General features: G+C 36.5%; 1 protein-coding gene across 4 annotated transcripts in view; it reads left to right on the forward strand.

The window, feature by feature from the left end:
- The window catches only part of DPP8 (dipeptidyl peptidase 8), a 62,521-nt gene that overhangs the window by 36,390 nt on the left and 11,116 nt on the right, over positions 1 to 15,015 (forward strand). For all 4 annotated transcript variants that reach the window (XM_059912994.1, XM_059912995.1, XM_059912993.1 and 1 more), the window contains exons 11-16: positions 652 to 829; positions 1,712 to 1,871; positions 5,430 to 5,509; positions 8,855 to 9,007; positions 9,260 to 9,395; positions 10,494 to 10,639. In XM_059912994.1, coding sequence (XP_059768977.1) covers positions 652 to 829; positions 1,712 to 1,871; positions 5,430 to 5,509; positions 8,855 to 9,007; positions 9,260 to 9,395; positions 10,494 to 10,639 — 853 coding nt within the window. The remainder of the gene's footprint in view (positions 1 to 651; positions 830 to 1,711; positions 1,872 to 5,429; positions 5,510 to 8,854; positions 9,008 to 9,259; positions 9,396 to 10,493; positions 10,640 to 15,015) is intronic.

The following is a 15,015-nucleotide window of genomic DNA, read 5'->3' on the forward strand; positions in this document are numbered from 1 at the left end:
AATTGCCACTTCTTTACAAATAATTTAGGACCCAGAACTGTCTGCTGTTAGATTTTTCCTTTCCGTTGGAGCTGCCTTCACATGTAAATTTGAAGTGTAGATAGTTCTGCACAAAGAATTTTTCCTGAACTTAGTGGACTTGTAATCCTATAAGCATAGGTGCATTGCATTTTAATTCTGTCTCTTAGCCAGTCACTGTTTCACAGTGTTATTTGTGGTTAAATTGTATAACTTTTAGGCTCACATATAAGTATGTATTTTTTTTATTAAATAATTAAGCAGAAATATTTGTAGAGCCTTATGTGAAGATGATTACATGTAGTTCCTGTGTCTAATGTGGACAACAGGAGTTTCACGAGACATTTATCGACATTAAAGGGAGAAAACAATTTCAAAGGCCATCTGTGATTTTGGAAATTTAAAGAAAACTACTTTTAAAAACTCAACTCAAGCTTAACTTTTAAAAATAAGTGTAGAATAAGCTAATACTTTTAATTAGCCATTTGTAAGTGATAATTTAACATATACTAAAGCAATACTTTCATTGTGATTATAGAAATAACTGATGGGTGCTAGGGGAAAGATTAGTGGAATATTCATTTTCTGAAGAGTGTGCTTTATTTTGTGCTTTTCTTTTGTTTATTTAAATAGTGCGTGGGCTATCCTACTAGATCGCTCCCAAACTCGCCTACAGATAGTTTTGATCTCACCTGAATTATTTATCCCAGTAGAAGATGATGCCATGGAAAGACAGAGACTCATCGAGTCAGTGCCTGACTCTGTGACGCCACTGATTATCTATGAAGAAACAACAGACATCTGGATAAATGTATGCATGTTTTCTTGTACTTGGTTTGAATATTTTCTCAGAATGCTAAAGCAAATGAAGCTCGATAGCAAACTATCAAAATGAATTTTTTGAGTTCAAAGTAACCTTGAATGTTATTTGCTTAGTTTGAACATTTATTTTCAGATTGGAATGTTGGTTCCAGAATGGGTAATGGTTCGTACATAAAAGGTACAAACTGAAATGACATCTCCCTGGCTGCAGAATTGCCCTTGTTTCTGGACACATCAGATATTGAAAACACAGCCTCATTAGTGCCTCTGAGAGGACCACAAGAATCCTGTCTAGAAAAGATTTTCTTTTAAGTTGGCAAACTATACCAAAATATAACAGTTTGGGATTGAATTTTTCATTTTCCAGTTTAGTGGAAAAAACTTAAACAAGATACAAAATAAATAAAGCTAGCTCACTCCCTGGCTGAATATAGGCTTCATATGAATCACCTAAAACAGATGAACATCTGTTTTCCCTTGAACTGTTAGAATATTTCTCTCCGGAAAAGAAAAGTAAAATACATTTTTCTCATCACTTCTGTAATAAGATTTATATCATTAAACAAACTTCATGCCATGTTTCAAAAAATTTCAGAGATGGTGAGTAAGAAACAGCTTTTGGTCATATTTTTCTTTTTTCTCCATTTGGAAACATTTATTTCTCAATAGATGAAGTCTTTGACTAAAGTAAGAGAAACGTGAAAGGCCCAGGCAAAATCTCTAATTGTACATATACCATACACCCTAGCCTGACAGTTATTTATATTTCAGAGTATGTTTATCGAGTAATTCTTCTTTCTCTGGCTTAATTGAATTGTTTATGTAGTATTTTCATTAATGTGTATAGTAAATTAAGCTATTCATTTTACAGATCCATGACATCTTTCATGTTTTTCCCCAAAGTCATGAAGATGAAATTGAATTTATTTTTGCCTCTGAATGCAAAACAGGTTTTCGACATTTATATAAAATCACATCCATTTTAAAGGAGAGCAAATACAAACGATCCAGTGGTGGGCTGCCTGCCCCAAGTAAGAAATCCTTTTTTATTTAAAAAGGGGAAAACGTTGGGGGCAGAAGGTGGGAGGGGCAGGGTAATGTAATGTCTTTTTTGTGTACTTTATAAGCATAGGACAAAGTTCTTGATGGATACATAATAAACTATTAATAGTGGGTAATCTCTGGGTATTGGGATTATTTATTTTTACTTTCTGTTTTTGCCTTAACTATACATTTTGTTTAAAGTGAGCTCATATAATTTTTAGATTAAAAAAGCTAGTTTTAAAACATTACAAAGTTATTAGATATTTGTGCATACTAGATTTTTTTTATACTGTCTGCATCTACACTGAAGTTGATTTATATAGGTATAGCTCTTCAAATTGATGTAATTATGTTTCCCAAAGTGAAATTAAATATTACGTCAACTGAAGTTAGTTTCTTTTTAAAAAGTGATGGGTTTCCTTCTGGGAAATGTAATACAGAATGTGTAAGCCTAGGAAAATTGAAATGGTACATTGAATACTCCTGTGTTTTTAAAAAATTGAGTTATGGTTTTCTACTTTAATAATATAGAGTTTGTTTTGGAATAGTAGGCATTTAATGATGTTATGTTATATGCTTTACTGCCATTTGTAACTTAACAGACTCAACATAGCCATTTTTAAAAAACTGTAGTAAAATATACAAACCAAAATTTATCATTTTAACTGTTTTAAGTGTGCGGTTTCATGGCATTAAGTGTATTCATATTGTTCTGCAACCATTACCACCGTCCATCTCCAGAACATTTTTCATTTTCCAAAACTGAAACTATCCAATAAGGAATACCCAATTTAGTGGAAAATAAGTAACTTCTCATTCCTTCTTCCCCTCAGCCCCTGGCTGCCACTTTCTGTCTCTATGAATTGACTACTCTAGATACCTCATATAAGTGGAATCATACAGGTCTGTCCTTTTATGACTGGCTTATTTCATTTAGCATAGTGTCTTCAAGCTTCAGCCAGGTTGTAGCATGTGTCAAAATGTCCTTCCTTTTTAAGGTTGAATAATATTCCATTGTATATAGAAACACATTTTGTTTATCCATTCACCTAGCCATGAACAGATGGGTTGCTTCTACCTTTTGACTGTTGTGAATCATGCTGTAATGAGCATGGATGGACAGACATCTGTTTCAGACCCTGCTTTCAATTCTTTTGGGTATATACCCAGAAGTGAAATTGCTGGATATGGTAACTCTTTTTGTGATTTTTTGAGGAACCACCATACTCTTTTCCATAGCAGCTGCACCTTAGTACATTCCCATTAGAAGTGCACAAAAGTTCCAATTTCTCCACATCCTTGCTAACACTTGTTATTTTCTGGGTGTAGTTTTTTTTGTTTGTTTTGTTTTGGTTTTTGTTTTGTGGGGTTTTTTTGGTAAGAGCCATCCTAGTGGGTGTGAAATGGTATGTCATTGTGCTTTTGATTTGCATTTTCCTAATGATTAGTAACATTATCATGTTGCTTGGCCATTTGTATATCTTCTTTAGAGAAATGTCTATTTGAATCCTTTGCCAACTTTTTAGTTGGGTTGTTTTTTCAACATGGCCTTTTTATATATATATATATATATATATATATATATATAAATTTATTTATTTTTGGCTGCATTGGGTCTTCATTGCTGCACGCAGGCTTTCTCTAGTTGCGGTGAGCGAAGGCTACCCTTTGTTGAAGTGCACGGGCTTCTTACTGCAGTGGCTTCTTTTGTTGCAGAGCACGGGCTCTAGGCATGCGGGCTAAAGTAGTTGGGGCATACGGGCTCAGTAGTTGTGGCTCATGGGCTCTAGAGCGCAGGCTCAGTAGTTGTGGCACACAGGCTTAGTTGTTCCGCGGCACGTGGGATCTTCCCGGACCAGGGCTCGAACCCGTGTCCCCTGCATTGGCAGGCGGATTCTTAACCACTGCACCACCAGGGAAGCCCTCAACATGGCCTTTTAAATATCATTCTTACTTGGGAAACAGTGAGCTACATCTTAGGACAGCAAAGTAAATACTGCCTATGACTTTGCTCCTTCTCTTAGCCTAATTTTTTTTTAATCAGACAGGAGCTTATATATCCAAGATGGAGATTTCTTCCCTAAGACCCTTAGTTTAATTTGGCCCTTAGCATGAAATTGCCCTTACCAGTTCCTCTGTTGTTCAGAAATTAAATCTACTTATGGAATTCTGGAAAGTTTAGTGATGAAGACTGGTCAAAGAGCTATGAATAGTAGTTAATTAACTAAAACAACATTCTTGGGACAGTGATAAAAAGATGATAACTTAAAATTTTATACTCCTATTGAAGAATAAGAAGAGCTGTCACCTTAGCTAACATTCTTCTCAGAACACCTAGCCTCTGTTCCCTCTCAGTGTCTGTTTCTGGGCCCCTCAGTTTGTCTACCTCTTCTTTCCATTTCCCTCCTTTATACTTAGTCTTTCTTGCTCCAGATCTTCCTCCTTTTCTTGATGTCCATTTTATTTTATTCTTCCCTCCTTTCTTCCATAAGTGTCTATAATGTGTAACAATTAGTATTTTTAAAAAATATTTATTTATTTATTTGGTTGCGCTGGGTCTTAATTGTGGCAGGTGGGCTCCTTAGTTGTGGCATGCATGTGGGATCTAGTTCCCTGAGCAGGGATCAAACACAGACCCCCTACATTGGGAGTACGGAGTCTGAACCACTGCGCCACCAAAGAAGTCCCAATTAGTATTTATTATATGTTAAATAATATTTATTTTCTGGTGATAAAATTTAAAATACTAAGTTGAATTTTTGTATCTAAGAAAAAGAAAAGGAGTCCATTTTTTTTTAACTTGAGTAGGACCCTACTTAAGATCCTGTATCATCTCACCATCTCAGCTTGTCCTCAGCTGTCACTCCCCAGAGCCAGAGCTGGTAGCAGCTAGGCATAGAGCAGTGGTTCCATTTTTTTAACTTTCTCCTTAGGCCACTGAGAGAGCCTCATCTACCAAGACAGAATCTTATAAAGATAAATGAGACGTGTTGGTATTGACTATGGTAATACCCAATTTGTTTTTGGCAAATGAAAAACAATTGTATTAAAATTTTCCTTTTCTGGCTTTTTAAGTAGTTTGTTGCATTTCTGGAAGAAATGCCTTATTGACCCATTAGATTTTTTTATCTTTCTAACCAAAGGTCTAGGAATGCAAGTGCTTTTGAGTTCTTTTCTGTCTTTGCCATAAGAATCTATTTTGCTGTTTTCACTTTATTTACATGGATTATTCCATTATTATTATGAAGACTCATAACTTGGAATTTTTTTTAACTTTAGACTTTATTATAAGGTGAAATTCACATAACATTAACCATTTTAAAGTGAACATTTAAAATGAACTGTGGCATTTAGTACATTTACAGAGTTAATGCAACTACCTACCACCTCTATCTAGTTCCAAAACATTTTCATTACTCCAGACATAACTTTGAATTTTTCAGTGTTACCTTTTTGGAAAAAAGAGTTTAGAATACTATTTTTCATTGTTTCATTTGCTTGTAGTCTGGTATAGAGTGCTGAATTATGATTATCTTTATCTTCAGGTGATTTCAAGTGCCCTGTCAAAGAGGAAATAGCAATTACCAGCGGTGAATGGGAAGTTCTTGGCCGGCATGGATCTAATGTATGTTCTTTTATTCTACTGATACATTTAGTCAACATCGGCTGTGTGTATGCAGTACTAAAAATCAATAGTGCAACTTCATATGACCCCAGTATTTTGAAAATATTTTTAGGGCCTAAAAGAACCTAGTTTGTTGGAAAAGAAGAGTCTTAGTTTAAATTATAAATCTCACCCATTTTATAACCCTGGTATTAGATGTGACTAAAGGTCACCATTTTCAAATACAGTGTTAATACTTAATAAGGAAAGGGCTGGTCCATACTTTTCGAGTCTAGCAAAAGTGAGTTATGAAAAAAAAAATAAAGTGAGTTATGATATAGTTTGAAAATTATTTCTAAATCTCTTATAGACTACTTGTGTCATTTCTACATTAGAAAATGCATTTACTACTTCTGAAGTAGTGATGCTGTTTCATTCACCTGTTTATCTTATCTCACAAATTTGAAGTTTCATCTACCACCTGCAGAATTTGATGAACATTTGTACAGAGCGTAGATTGATAAAGAAGAGGGAAATCCACCCTCTGTTTCACTCTTGGCATACATATGGCTTTCTGTAGTAATTCAATGAATTCTAATTTTATTTCTTTTGCCTTTTATAGTACCTTGTGTTTGTTTCAACTTTCAGTTAGGTGGTCAGTTTCATGAGATATCTAAGAAAGCCATCCTTTATGTGTGATACGTACAGTTAAGATGATGTATGCTACCAGGATTTAGTGAAGGCCTGTGATTTCCTCAAATTGATTCGGAGATTTATTGAAGGATTATGTATACTGGCTACTGTAGAAGTCACTCGTAGTCCCCAAGGTGATTAAGGAGAAAGAATGAAGATCCAGGTCCCAGGTTTGTTTTTGTTGGTAAAAACTTTAGAATATAATAGGCGACCTTTAAAGTCTCGTTTCCACTGAGAGTGTCACATGACCTTTTGGTTATATATTCAATATATTTTTTTCTCTTTGGGGACCTTGGATGTTATTGTCACCTGAGAAAAATCTTACAGTGTAATTCTAAGTTCTGATAATAAAAATTTACACTAATGTAAACTTCATGGTGTGTAATGGTTGGACAATACTGAGGGAATCCCCAAAATTGTGTTTATGCAGATCTGAACCTTATTTGGGCAACCTAAGTGTCTTTCTACTACTTGCCATAACGTACATCAATTTTCTTCTTTATGTCATACTTATTTATGTGATGTGCTTGTGTCTCTCTTTCTTACTCTTCTATTTTCTCTCTATTCTTGCTTTACTTTTTTTAAGTTACCTTTCCCTTCTTTACTTTTGCCAGTGACCTGTTCACACCCAAAGATTTCTAATGACCATAATTGAGTAAATCTTTGAGGCTTTTAAACCCATGTGCCCCTTAGGGTTCTCAGAGTGTGTTCTCTGGACCACGGAGGATCGGCATCACCTGGGAACTTTTTAGAACTACAAATTCTTGGCCCCCCTCGCCCCCCAGACCTCCTGAATCAAAAAGCCTGGGGGTAGGACCCAGCAATCTGTTTCACAAGCCCCTCAGGTGATTCTGGTATTCATGTGATGCTGAAACCCTCAGGTGTTTCATGTAAAGTTGCTACATGAAACAAAGAAAAGGGGAGTGAGGAATTAACCAGTTATTTGTGCAGTTTTGAGAGGCCTGACTTCCAACTGCTAGGTCAAGAGCAGAACCAGTCCTGACGTTTTGCACAGATTAACACATACCTGTGAAGCTTCATGAATGTTTGTTCTGCCACTTCTTATCCTTTGTATTCTTTCTGTCTGTGTCATATAGGTCTACTTAATGTCAAGTGTGTTTATTTCTCTATCCATGCATGCTAAGAAAATGTTTATAATGACTAAGAAGAAGCTTCTTGGAGAAAACGTGGCATTTAAAAATACTTGCTTTTAGAAATGTACTTGTGTTTTCTTTGCTGTATAAAACAGTTTGAATTTTTTTTTAATAAATTTATTTACTTTATTTATTTATTTTTGGCTGTGTTGGATCTTCTTTGCTGCACGCGGGCTTTCTCTAGTTGCAGTGAGCTGGGGCTACTCTTTGTTGGAGTGCACGGGCTTCTCACTGGGGTGGCTTCTCTTGTTGCGGAGCACGGGCTCTAGGTGCACGGGCTCAGTAGTTGTGGCTTGCGGGCTCTAGAACGCAGGCTCAGTAGTTGTGGCGCACAGGCTTAGTTGCTCCATGGCATATGGGATCTTCCTGGACCAGGGATCGAACCCGTGTCCCCTGCATTGGCAGGCGGATTCTTTTTTTTTTTGACTGTTTATTTTTATTTTTATTTTTTTAACATCTTTATTGGAGTATAATTGCTTTACAATGGTGTGTTAGTTTCTGCTTTATGACAAAGTGAATCAGTTATACATATGTTCCCATATCTCTTCCCTCTTGCATCTCCCTCCCTCCCACCCTCCCTATCCCACTCCTCCAGGTGGTCACAAAGCACCAAGCTGATCTCCCTGCGCTATGCGGCTGCTTCCCACTAGCTGTCTGTTTTACATTTGGCAGTGTATTCATGTCCATGCCACTCTCTCACTTCATCCCAGCTTACCCTTCCCCCTCCCTGTGTCCTCAAGTCTATTCTCTATGCCTGCGTCTCTGTTCCTGTCCTGGCAGGTGGATTCTTAACCACTGCGCCACCATGGAAGCCCAAACAGTTTGAATTTTATTAAACATCATTTGAGTAGGCTGCTAGAAGATTTTGAAAAGGAACAATAAAAGCCATTTATTTAGAATCTTACTGTAATTTAGGAAGAATATTAAGTGAATTCAGCTATGAGTATACTTGCAGTTCTTTTGAGTTCTGAATGAAGACTTAAAAGATCCTTCATACTTATTTATAAACTATACCAGTATTGAAACTGATTGAGTGATTGAGTTCAGTTATTCCCCAGCCCAATAGATAAAAAATTTTTGCAAATTTGTACAAAAGACTAAAAAAGCACTGCCTAAGATAATGCTGCACTGAGAAATAGGATGCTAAAATTAAACTCTTTTAAGTGTGCGTGAATGGTTGACCTGAGCTGTAATATAGGTATTTTTTTCTCTGTAAAGGATTGTCATTTTAATGAAATAATTTTTGTATTTTAAGAAAAGTGCACATTCTAACCATATAGGAAACTACCAATAGCATGCAACTTGGACATCGTTTTACCTTCTGGACAGGATCTATTCTTAGCTATAAGACATGAGCAAAACCAACTCAAGCTTATTAACATTGGTGACAAATTTTTAAAAAGAGGCACAAGGCAAAGGGTGACTCAAATGATTCTGAATAAAATTGGATATTGTTTGTTAAATCACTGATCTTGCCAGGGTCATACTAGCACTGATTTTTTTGTTGTTATTTTGACAGATCCAGGTTGATGAAGTCAGAAAGCTGGTATATTTTGAAGGCACCAAAGACTCTCCTTTAGAACATCACCTGTACGTGGTCAGTTATGTAAATCCTGGAGAGGTGACAAGGCTGACCGACCGTGGCTATTCCCACTCTTGCTGCATCAGCCGGGTATTAAGTCCCTGTTTGAAAAGGGTTTCCTGTCATATAAAAAACCCTCTACTCATGTAATACTCCTTTTCAGTAATGTGAAGATTGGTGAAGTTGGCCTGCAGAAACCTTAGCCTTAACTTTAGAATTGTATATGTGTATAAATGGTCAGACTCTTAACCATACGCCAGCTATAGCATCAGTGCAGATGTAGCAACAGATAACCTTTTTTACTTTTCCCTGGGGAAAAGTAATTGTTTTTCCTTTCTCTAGCATTGTGACTTCTTTATAAGTAAGTATAGTAACCAGAAGAATCCACACTGTGTGTCCCTTTACAAGCTCTCAAGTCCTGAAGATGACCCAACCTGCAAAACAAAGGAATTTTGGGCCACCATTTTGGATTCAGCAGGTACTCATTTCCCTGAGCCTGATCTTAAGTAGGATTAGTACATTAGGGCACTAAACCTGTGTCATATGTCCACATTTCCTGAACAGAGTATTCCCGTCTCTTATCACCACCTGTCCCTGAGCTGCTGGGTTCCTGATTGATCCCACCCCTCCTAGTCTATCAATTATCAAATAAGACTGGTTACCTCCTACTCCAGGCAGGAGCAAGTCTGGAAGGCCTTTTTGAAAATAAAATTAAAATAGTCAAGATACCAGCTAGGAAGTGATTTATTCACATGTTTGGATGAGTTCCCAGATAAACAACTGAATTTGAAGGTAATATATACTGAACTAGTAAGACTCTTGAGCAGGGAAGCCGCAGTTTTAAGGAATACCCAGCTGGTCACTTTCTTAAACTTCTACAGCACTTGTAATGGCCATCTTAATAAAAGATAGAACACTCATTCTGTATGGGAGTGAAGAGCACTGTGAATTACCTATTTTTAAAATGCTTGATTTCTTAAACATGAAGAATGGACTAATTTTTTATATCTTTTAATTCATTTTATCCCCAAATTCTTTTTTTCCTGTTAGGTATTTTCACTCTTAAATATCTCCTAAGGGATTAAGAAATTAGTGCAAAACCACAAGGTATAAGTATGTTCTGATGTCCACAATCAGAATTTGTGATATGGTGATGATCTCTGCTTAGACTAACATCATCCAGTATGCACAGATTTAGTATAGGTCTATATCACTTTGGAAAACCAGTTGATTAAGTTAATTTGTGGTTTCAGTTTCCCATCAAGTATATGGCTTAACCATCAATAAGTTACACAAACCGAGCACAAAGTATTTGTGTTCTGCATGTGAATACCTCCTGGGCTCCAAGGATTGTTCATAATACTTTGTGTCTGCTTCTTAAATAGATAATTTGATATGTTCACTAGATTTACTTTTTTAAAGATAACTTCGTGCTTGATTTCTTGCTTATCATCTGAAGCGGGGGATGGTTAGTTATTTGTGTATAGAGTGGTGGGTTTATGGTATCTTTTCCTTGCTCTCAGATTGCTGAGCTCCCATAAGAACTCCTTTTACAGACTGTGTTACCTCCTCTCAGGTCCTCTTCCTGACTATACCCCTCCAGAAATTTTTTCTTTTGAAAGCACTACTGGATTTACATTGTATGGGATGCTATACAAACCTCATGATCTACAACCTGGAAAGAAATACCCGACTGTGCTGTTTATATATGGTGGTCCTCAGGTGGGCATATTTATATACATATATGTGTGTGTGTGTATTTTTTCATTTTCTTTTTCTTTTTTTTAGGTGATTTGTTTTTTAAATGTCTGGTCAATTGTTTAAGATTTGAGCATTGCTGAGCCTCTGCTATTATTGACTCTGGCTTATGCTCTAATTATCCAATTTAGGAGTTCAGGAAGCTGGGTTTTGTTAGATAGCTAACTCGAAAATCAGTGTCAATTTCTTCTTCTTTTTTTTTTTTTTGGCCTCACCACGCGGTTTGTGGGATCTTAGTTCCCCGACTAGGGATCAAACCCAGGCCCTCGCCAGTGAAAGCACAGAGTCTTAACCACTGGACCGCCAAGGGAATTCCCTCAATGTCAATTTCTTAATTTACAGTGAGGACTGTAACTGTCATGGGGAATGTAATATGTCAGTAGGTAAATATGTTGTTTTGTGGGTAGAGAACTTGTTTTGGAAATGACATTAAATAATTAAATGTCTTGGTAAATAAAGAGTCTTAACAGATATTTTTGAAAGCCTTGGTAGCCTAATGAATTCCGTCTCTTCATTCTAAGGCCACATCTCTCAAGCAAGCTATAATACTTTAATCAGCTAGTTAAGGCAACTGCTATACTGCTATTCAGCACTGTAAGAAGTTTGCACCTTGATCTTCTTGTTTCCACCTTAAATATTAGCATGTGAATATTAAGCAGATTTTACTGACTGTCAGAGTAAAGTATTTTGGATGGGTGAATTGGTAAATTGGTAATTTTTTTAAATGTTTAATCTTGGTTATATATCTTACACTGAGACCCTGTAGAAATTAGAATATAATTACAATGTTTTTCTAATACAACTCTCTTGGACTCAGTAAATATCCTTTATAATTATACCCAGTTATTCAGATCTGGAAATGTATCTAGATGTAAAGTTATCCAAAAAAAAAAAGTAACTACATAAGCCATAACATCTCAGCAATAACCATCATATATCAAGTTAAATCACTTTGTCATTGTTTAGTGTGTTTTACAAACAAAATGTGATTCACATTTGTATAATTGTCATCTACACATAAATTATGAAAGAATTAAATTAGACTTCTCTTAAAAACTTTGAGCCAAATCTTTGTAAACTTAAAAAAAGGTGTAATACAAAGAAATTCAGGAGAGAAATTACAGGACACTCTCAGAAGCTTTACATGTTTTGTTATATTACTTTGATATTATGACTAAGTAAGAAGGGTGTTTCTCCTTCCCAATGAAGAAATGATATATGAGATATGTGGAAAACACACTATAAAAACTAGCTGGTTATTTAGATTTTTAATACTAAAGGACTCCTTATATTAGTAATTAAGTTTTAAAAGTCTAAGCCATATGAAAAGGTAGTATCACTAATCATTAGGGAAATGCAAATCAAAACCACAATGAGATACCACCTCACACCCCTTAGGATAGCTATTATCAAAAAAAAAAAAAAGGAAAATAATAAATGTTCGTGAGGGTGTAGAAAAATTGGAACTCTAATACATTGCTGATGGGAATGTAAAATGATGCAGCTGCTATGGAAAACAATATGGCAGTACTTCAAAAAGTTAAACATAGAATTATAATCTGATCCAGCAATTCCATTTCAGGATGTATACCCAAAAGAATTCAAAGCAAAAACTCAAACAGATACTTGTACACCAGTGTTGATTGCAACATTATTCACTATAGCCAAAAGGTGGAAGCAACCCCAGTTTCCGTTGATAGATGAATGGGTAAACAAAATGTGGTATGTAGAGGAATATTATGCAGCCTTTAAAAAAAAAGGAAATTCTGACTCATACTACAACATGGATGAACATTGAGGTCACTATGCTAAGTAAAATAAGCCAGGCACAGAAGGATAAATATTATATTTTTCCATTTGTATAAGGTACCTAGAAGAAGTAAATTCATAGAGACAGAAAGTAGAATAGAGGTTGTCAGGGACTGGGGAAGGGTTAGGGAATTATTGTTTAATAGGTTTGAAGTTTCTGTTTGGGATGATGAAAAAGTTCTGGAAATGGACAGTGATGATGGTTGCACAACAGTGTGTACTTAATACCACTGAATTATATACACTTAAAATGGTTAAGGGCTTCCCTGGTGGCGCAGCGGTTGAGAATCTGCCTGCTAATGCAGGGGACACGGGTTCGAGCCCTGGTCTGGGAAGATCCCACATGCCGCGGAGCAACTAGTCCCGTGAGCCCCAATTACTGAGCCTGCGCATCTGGAGCCTGTGCTCCGCAACGAGAGAGGCCGTGATAGTGAGAGGGCCGCGCACCGCGATGAAGAGTGGCCCCCGCTCGCCGCAACTAGAGAAAGCCCTCGCACAGAAACGAAGACCCAACACAGCCAAAAATAAATAAATTAATTAATTAATTAAAAAATAATAATAATAAAAATAAAGTGGGAAAGAACAACCTTAAAAAAAAAAAAAAAAAGGTTAAAATGCATGTTTTACTATAATAAAGTCCTCGCCATGCAGTAAAAACAAAATTCTTTAATTGTTTGGAGTACCTTATGAATCCAACTGTATTTTTTTGCACTTATAGAACAGTTTCTTTCTCGAAGTGTTCTTTGGAAGCATTCATATTTGGCGAGACCACAGGAGAATCTGCTGTTCAGTTTGCAGGGAGATTTCCCCATAAGACTTTGCGTGATAGAATGCATTTGGCACTTCAACCCACTGGGGGATCATTCATCCTTATGTTTGATGACCATGTGGATTAGTTACGAAGAGGCTCCTTAATGTAAGATCAGATCTTTCTAATAGCACACAATAACCTTGCAAAATTTGATTAAATCACATAAGTGGTCCAAACCTTTTTTTTTCTTGGTGTATATTCAGGTCAAAGTGGGAATCTTTTGAATAGCAACAGTGCCACAATTCATAACATGAGGTGAATTACTTCATCACTAAATGTAGCAATGTCTGTAGTTGGACAAAAGTAAAACCAAGGAAAGCAACAAATATTTCCCATTAAAGTCATCAAGGCTTAGTTCTTTAAACTTTTCGTTGATAACAGTAGTGTGTTTAAAAATGTTTATTTAACAAATACTTATGATACTTCCTATGTGCCAGACACTGTTCTGCAAACATAAATGCACAAGAGAGCAAGTTAAAATAGCAGAACACAGGTTTTGAAGAATTGATACTGAAGAAAACTTCTGAATTCTTAGTGCTGAAGGGCATTATGTTTAAGTACCTCCTTCTAAGAAGAAGCAGGCCTGGAGGCTGCAAAGGCAGAAACACTGGCTCTGGGGGAGAATGTTCCTATCAGGCAATTGAGGCCACCTTCTGTGATTGACAGCAGGCAAAGAAGTGAGTTAGTTTTCTTATATGTTCATATATGTGTTCCTTGCCTAATACTTCTTTTTTCAGCTCCCTCCCTTTAAAAACAAGCACCTTTGCCCACCAAACCCCTCCTCCCAAGGTAGAAAGGGAAAACATCATTCTCCTATGTCTGTTTTTCATTCATTCAGCAAATAGTTATTGAGTTCCTATTATGTACCAGGCACTATTCTAGGCAGTGAGGATACCGCAGTGAACAAGTCAGACTAATGTCCCACCCTCATGGAGATTAATGAGGAAAATAATAAACAAGCAGACATATAAATTATATAATTTCATGTAATGGAAGTGTTATGAATAATTGTTGGGAAAGAGGATGGCAAAGTGACTGAAATGAGGGTTCTGACTGGAAGGTCAGGGAAGCTCTCTGAGGTTGCAGAGGATGAGAAGGAATGAGCCATGTTAAAGATCTGAGGGCAGAGCATTGTAGACAGAGGGAACAGTAAATGTCAATGTCCTGGGGTTAGAACCAACTTGATATAGTTGATAGTAAGGTTAGAGTACTGTGCTCAAGGGGGGAAATGGTATGAGATGAGGTCACAGAAATAGCCAAGGGCTAGATAATGTAGGGTCTCAAAAGCAGTGGTAAGGAGTTTAGATCTTACTCTGATCTAAACCCCCTGCCGTTATGAGGAGGTAAGCTATAAAGTCGTACCTGATTTACATTTTTAAACATCGTCCTGTTGCTGTGAGAACAGACTATACGGAGGACAAGTATAGAAACAGAAAGACCAGTTTGGCAGTTGTTGCAGTGGCGCTAAACATCCAAAAGTTCAAAAGGAGAAGGTTCTTTACACCGCCACCGCTAGTCTAGCCCATTCAATGCTCAGTAGATATTTATTGAGTAAAGATAGCATCGATGTTTATTTTAACTCCTGGCTGGCTTGGTTTTCCTATTGGTTTCAGCCAGAGAACACTTTCTCAATTTTGCCAGAACCGTTTTTTTGTTTGTTTATTATCTACCTTAGTATCCACCAAACCTTGAACTTCTGTAACTTTCTGCCCATTAATTA

Source organism: Balaenoptera ricei, chromosome 2 (assembly GCF_028023285.1).
Source record: "Balaenoptera ricei isolate mBalRic1 chromosome 2, mBalRic1.hap2, whole genome shotgun sequence".
NCBI classification, from domain to species: domain Eukaryota; kingdom Metazoa; phylum Chordata; class Mammalia; order Artiodactyla; family Balaenopteridae; genus Balaenoptera; species Balaenoptera ricei.